This window comes from Vicia villosa, linkage group LG1 (genome assembly GCF_029867415.1).
Source record: "Vicia villosa cultivar HV-30 ecotype Madison, WI linkage group LG1, Vvil1.0, whole genome shotgun sequence".
Taxonomy (NCBI): Eukaryota; Viridiplantae; Streptophyta; class Magnoliopsida; order Fabales; family Fabaceae; genus Vicia; species Vicia villosa.
In genome coordinates, this window is record NC_081180.1 from 17,607,331 (window position 1) to 17,614,589 (window position 7,259).

At 30.3% G+C, this 7,259-nt stretch overlaps 1 protein-coding gene across 1 annotated transcript; it reads left to right on the top strand.

Moving 5' to 3' along the window:
- Nucleotides 1-5,749: 5,749 nt before the first annotated feature.
- LOC131601874 (stress-response A/B barrel domain-containing protein HS1) lies at nucleotides 5,750-6,503 on the top strand. Its single transcript, XM_058873788.1, has 2 exons — nucleotides 5,750-6,012; nucleotides 6,184-6,503. The coding sequence occupies exons 1-2, from the start codon at nucleotides 5,873-5,875 to the stop codon at nucleotides 6,371-6,373; spliced, it is 330 nt and encodes a 109-aa protein (XP_058729771.1). The 5' UTR covers nucleotides 5,750-5,872; the 3' UTR covers nucleotides 6,374-6,503.
- Nucleotides 6,504-7,259: the final 756 nt, after the last annotated feature.

A 7,259-nucleotide genomic window follows, 5' to 3' on the forward strand; every position in this document is an offset into this window, starting at 1 on the left:
TCATTTAATGAAATCTTTTTCATTTCAAAAAAGAAAAAAAAAATTCTAACACAAATGATTTATTTGAATTTAGTTATCAACAAAGTTTGCTGACCATCGAATTAGATAGTCACAAAATGATGGTGTTATTACAATTACTTAAATCTAATGACACCACTATTTTAGGGTTGTAATCCGTATGAAGGTTCTAACACGGTGTCCGGTAGAATATATGATGGATTTATATTAGAAAAAAACGTGATCAAAGAAAATCATCTGATCAGAACTGTTAGATCATATGATATAATAGATAATTTTCTGACATCTATCTTCTTGAACAACTTTTGGACTTTGAATTGATATTAGGTTTGGGTATACTGTTTTTTGCACCTCCTTTAATATGTGTTTGCAACCCTTTTTTTAAAAATGTTCAAAACTCAATCAAAAGTTAGTAAAAATAATTTTAAATTATTAGACATTTAATAAACCACTTTTTATGGAATGATAAACCACTACAAAGTGTACTGCCTTAAACCTCAAGACAGTTTGAGAAAAACTCTACAAAATGTATATTATCTTAAACCTCAAAACAATTTGAAAAAAACTCTCCCTTGTGAGGGAACGACAAACCACAACTATACATCCTTCTCTATAAATTGTTTGATATGAGAGATGGTTTAAACTACAGGATTGATAAATCCATTACAAAAGTATCACCTCAAGTTACTAAGAGGTTGCATAATCATTACAATAATTGATTATCACCAACACCTTAATCACATCCGTTGAAAATACCATCTACAATATCGATCAACAATATGAAAAAGGAAACGCCATTAGGCAGACTTATTTTCTTGTATACTCAATGTATATACTTGTGTTGCATAGCTTTATTTGATTTGCATTGAGGCTTCATCAAAGTTGCAAAACATTCCTGCAAAACAGATCAGATTTTTATATTTGGTATCCAAATCTTTTTGGATCCTGATGCATTACTAGCTCTAATAGGTCTATAGTTATTCCCTTTAGACCTTCTTAATTTATCATAGCAAAACAACTCTAAGTGGCCAAGATTATTACAAAAAGAGCACTTATAGATAGAACGATTCAATTTCTTTCTATTATTAAATCCATTACTAGGTGATTTATTTTATTTAAGGAAGACCTTTGATTTAATATAATCAAATTTAGTTTTCTTTATCCTTAAAAAATTTACTTAGGATTTTATGCAAATATTTGACTTCTAATTATTACTTTGAGAATGATTAGATAGTTAATACTCCACCCAAATACTGTTGTCCATGTGTGTTAACAAGTTGCTTGTATAGATTATGAACATCTTTGTCATCCACTTCTACATGCTCAACCCATGTCACCTATATATTTTAAGACATTAATGTTCATATATATTCTACACATAGATACTAATAAATTTTTAATGAATAATGGCTGATTAGTTACCTTGGAGTAGTCACTATGATCGTTTAAAAGCATGTACTCGAGTTTGTAAGGGGAAGCAAAGTACTAGATAATAATAAAGAGAATATGTATAATAAAATATACCACATCCATGAGAATATACTGCTACCAATTGAGCTACTAGCTCAAGTGGTAGCAGGAGTTGCTATGAATACGTACTTAACCCCTAGGTACGTGGTTGGATTCATGCGGAAGGCAAAAACAATATTTTGTTTCTACTACCTTATCTCCTTCAGAAATGATCAACTCATGACCTCTTGACACTAGAAGCACACACAGAGAGGTTGCCACAATCTCAACATAAAGAACTGCCACTTCTTGAATTTGTTGAGTATAACCTTACCATGTTTGAATCAGATCATGGTCTGCTTAAGAAAATTCGAAATCCTTCTTGATATGGTGTTTCTCAATCTCACACATTGATTAACATGCACCTGCCCATTCTAATCCAGATTATGCCTGAACTGCCGCTTTAGACAATAATGTTGCTTTTTCAAACTTCCAATGCATATTCCTAGTCCTTCTTCCAGGATTAATGCACTTTGTGATGTTGACATTACTTCAAGATATAAGTTCGTCTGAACTCAAACAAACTCTGACTATCCATAGAGATAACACTTCTCTATAGAGGACTTGGAACACAAGAAACAATTTGTGTTCACGACACGAAACAAGACTCTTATTCTTTACCAAACAATAGTAAAGAATGACCTCAGACTTAACAATGTCTGAACACTATCCTTAAACCCTATGATTGTCACAACCTGACAACCATAACCTAGACTCTAGACATTTCTTATATCCGAAAGAAGAACATGAGGGACTCAAACAAAATGAAAAGAATCTATAACCCTGAGCAATTCAAACAACATACATGGACTTTAACTAAAGTCTCAATCAAGAGATGTTATTTGAGGACGAACTACACCAGGTGGACTTGTGCATAGGTTGGATCATGCACTAGATCAGAACAAGTGACACACACCATCAATCCATGTCTTCAGATGATAATGCAAAGAATATTCTTTGCTGGTCTTTTGAGAATAACCATGATATGAGTTATGTTCTGACGTTTTTTGTGACTTTGTTCTTTTGGCTTCAAGATTTAGTCTTTGAATGACTTTGCATTTGGATAGAAGCAGAATAACATTGTCTTTGCTGATCTTCATACTCTTTTACTCCCCCTGAGATATACAACTTTAGGACATCTTTGATGTTCATCCTTGAAGTTCCCTTCATTTAGAATTTGCCACAGTTTCCAAGTTTATAAACCTCATTTTGCTTGCTACACAAGATTCAGATTGCCACACTCTGCAACTTGAAGTAGAAGAAACTATGATTGTATAACCATAAATTAATCTTCGGCATACACGTCTGTGTCATTTCATACAGACATTGTAAATATCCAGCTCCCAAACTCTGACTATCCATAGAGATAACACTTCTCTATAGAGGACTTGGAACACAAGAAACAATTTGTGTTCACGACACGAAACAAGACTCTTATTCTTTACCAAACAATTGTAAAGAATAACCTCAGACTTAACAATGTCTGAACACTACCCTTAAACCCTATGATTGTCACAACCTGACAATAAGATGTGAAATTTTTACAGGCTTTGTCCGCGAACCTCTTTTTACAAGGATTGGAGTTTTTCAATGGCTAATTATCCAACCAATACGAAGTTTTAAGTATGGAGACCACCACAACTTGCTGAGAGCTTTTTAAAAGCAGACTAAGCTCCAAACCGACTGAGATTTTTAACTACAAAGACATCCCTAATTATTACAAGGTTTTAACTGGTTTACTTCGATAACCAAAAGAGAGATTTTATGGTTTAGCTCACAACCAAACAATACCTTCTTATATAAAAAATATTGCACAAGAGATAATACACTCTTTGAGAAATTTACAAATTCACCCCACACTAGGTCAAAAAACACATATTCACTATCAAAGCACGAAGACAAAATTAAAATGAAAAGGGAGAGATTTGTAGGAAAAAAGTGGAGAGTGAGAAAGAAGGATCAAAACACGTTTTTAGGATAATTTAAAATGGCAGAGGAGTCCTTTATTTATAGAAAAAATTGTGGTGTAAATTAGGAACTAATCCATGAACTAATTAAGCCTCATAATCAATCATGTTAAATACATAATCGATTGTGTAACCCCAAAACGAAATGTTTTGGTTTTGAGTCGTTGCAAAACATTTAAGGGACTTCTATAATTGATTTTATGCATTACAAAGTAAAATAATCGACTACTCCAAAGGCCTAATCTATTATTACTTTGCAAAACATGCTTTTAATTGATTAGATACTTCCATAATCAATTGGCTAGACTTTTAAAATATTTTTAGGTGATTTTATAAAATAGAGGTTTTTCAAGAGTTTTATATGTGCATGTGTGTGATTTGTCTTAGTAAAATCGAGAGCTTATTTTATACCTTTACATACACTAATCACTAGACACAGACAAACGAGCTTTTACACTTCATGTCTTTCAAAACTCTGAAAATTCTAGTTCCTTGCGACATTATTTTTTATTTTAGAATTTATCTGGAGCTTTGAATCTTCTTCCAGTGAGGCATGAGATAATTTTTCATAATAAACTCTATCATCTAACAAACTACTTAATCAGAGATTTTCGTTGACTTCATCGAACGCCACTTAACATAAGGTAAAATCTATACGGATATCCATTGATAATTTGATCTCTAAAGATATTTGATCACCATATCTTAACCTTTCCAACAAAATCTTCTCATCTCGATCAACACAACTTAATATTCAAAACACATAAGGATATTTAAATTTGAGTGGATATTTAAACTTGATCAACATGCTTTTTATTCTTTTGTAACTAAGTTGGATTTATGTTTAATTTAAAGTTCCACTTGAGGGGAGATATTAATGTACATAGTACCCTTAAAAAAAAATGTACATAGTAGGAGAAGTTTATCATTTTGTAAGAGCTAATGTACAGTTAGTTATTCCTCTCAGCAGTTATACCAGAATCTACATGTATTAAAGCTTTCAGCTCATGTATAGTAAGTTAATTAGTAATTTGAGAATATTTCCATTCACAGTATGCAAATCTTTTTGCTATCGCAAGTCTTGAACATTCTCAAGGATCAAATAAAAAATATTGGAGAAAACTAATAATAATTGATCAATATAGATAAATTCAATTAGAATAATAAGTTGTTAAGTTTGTGTTGATAATATTAAAAAAAACAAAGTGGCTAAAAAAAATTGAGAAAATATTAGAAATTTTCATAAAGTTTTATGAACTTGAGTGAAATTATTAAATCAATTAATCGATAAATTCAATTAAAAAAAAAGCTAACAAAACCAACTCCGTAAGAAACTAAATTAATTTTTTTAATATTTTTGAATGCAAAATATATTTTACTAACCGAGTAAAAAATCTCAATGAAATATCATCGAAGTTTGTTATCGTGAAGAGAAAATATTTAATTATTTTAGTTAAATATTTAAAAAATTATATATCATATAATTTTTTTATCAAATATTATTAAGAATATCCCGTTAAGTCAGATCAATTAATAGATGTGCAACGACATAGTATCCATTTGTTTTATCTTCTAAAAAATAGATTTTAAAATATTAAAAATTTTTGAAATATATTTTTTATAAAATGAATAAATTAATTTTGACATCCTATAACAAAAATATACATTATTTTTCAAAAAAGTATATATTTAAAGTAATTTTTATTAAAAATTATTTATGGTAGCTTCAAATTTAAGTTATTTTTTAAAATTTTAATATCTAAAAAATAATAGCAAAGGGATGAAATATCTATAATAACAATATTTATATCAATTTTTTATTCGAAATTTTGTTTAAAAAATTATTTATACATTTTTTTAATATAAAAATATTTAACATGTGCATATTCCTTTTTTTTCAAAATATAAAAATTATTTAAAAAAAAAACTGAAACAGCCCACCTTTACTTCTATAATGAAAAGTGAAAATAAGATCTATTTTAAAATTCAATGAAAAGTGAAAATAAGATCTATTTTAAAAAAATAATGTTTTATTAAAGAAGTGATTGAGAAAATGGGTGATGCAATGTAAAATATTTTTACACCATCAACCAATCACCATCATCACCCTCATGTATCTAATTAAAATATTTTTTATTTAAAAAAAACTTTAATGACATGAAATATTAATGATTTTTTATTAGATTGTCAATACCTTTTAACTCAATAAAGATATAAATCTCCCAAAAAGATTAAATTTAAAATACTTTTGCATTTTACTTTATACAAGATATCCTCTATATGCGATCGTGTAGTAGTGGGATCAAGATTTGATCTTAGACAAACACAGGTGGAGAAGCGATAGTTTACCAAGTGGGAAACCAAAAGGAAGATAAGAAATGGCTGAAACAAATGGCATAGTGAAACACATAGTCATCGGAAAGTTCAAAGACGATGTCACTCAACAACGAATTGACGAACTCATCAAAGGCTATGCCAATCTCGTCAATCTCGTCCCAACCATGAAATCATTCCACTGGTACGTACTTACAATTTCATTCTACCTTTTTTTCAAAATCTCTCTTTCGTTTTCGATTTTGTATAGATTTGCAGTATCAGTGGAACATCAATTGGATCTGTGAATGAAAATTGCAGGATTGTAAGATCTAGATCTAGGAAACTCTAATAATTGTGATATAATGTGTTATAGGGGTACGGATGTAAGTGCTGAAAACCTGCATCAGGGTTTTACTCATGTGTTTGAATCAACATTTGATAGTCTGGAAGCGGTTGCAGAGTATGTGGCTCATCCCGCACATGTTGAGTATGCAAATTTGCTTCTTCCTTCCTTGGATAAAGTCATTGTAATTGACTATAAGCCCACCATTGTTAGCCTCTGATGGTTTGGTTAAGTTATGAAAGTTACACAAGTTCATGGATCATGATGTTTCTTGTTGTACTGGATTTGCTGTTTTATGTTAAGGATAAACAATTTGTTTTCTCTATAATAAATGGCTTTTGTTTGATCTATAGTGTTTCCTTCTTTTTATATGTGTTTTTTATTTTATGATGGAATTAGTTTGAGATCGCGAATATATCTGTTTCTTAGCCTTTGTAAATTCATACTCTAATTGTGCATCAATACTTTCATTCAACACCTGATATGGTTTCAATAGGGTTTGTTTTTTCCATGTGAGACTAATATTTTGGCTTCAATTACTTTAGGAATGTATACAACCATATAAATTGACAAGCTGCAAAAGTATTTGCTATATGCTCAACTTTACAAGATGATAAAGTTGTCATTGGGTGTTTCTTGGAGCACCAAAAGATTGATCTTCCATGGAATTCGAACAAGGAACCAGAAGTGTTCCTTATGTCTCTTTCGTCCTCATACTAATTTGAGTTTGAATAGCCAAATCAATTCAAAGTGTTTTTCATTATCTTTTGTAGGAAAAAGCAAACCAAGCTTGAGTGACTCCCACTGCATATCAGATACAATGTTGTCAAATTGCGGTTATAGTGGCGCCATTGCGGATTGTGGTTGCGAAAATTCAACATAGCATCATGGCTTGCGGATTTTTCATTGCGGCGTCATGGCGGCCGCCGGTGATGGCAGAACTGTGGAAATTATGGTTTTTTAAAAAAGTTTGAAATTTTCTTGTCTGAGTATTTTTTTTACCTGACCCTTGAAATAACCCAAAAGAATAACAACTTAATAATTATGGTTAAAATCTAATCATTATCATTAATTAAATACTAATTAATTTAATATCCTAATTAAAT

Bases quoted from the DNA above. Each gene is read 5' to 3' on its own strand.
- LOC131601874 (XM_058873788.1), top strand. From the start codon at position 5,873: ATGGCTGAAACAAATGGCATAGTGAAACACATAGTCATCGGAAAGTTC. The intron at 6,013-6,183 runs GTACGTACTTAC...AATGTGTTATAG, and splicing joins ACCATGAAATCATTCCACTG to GGGTACGGATGTAAGTGCTG.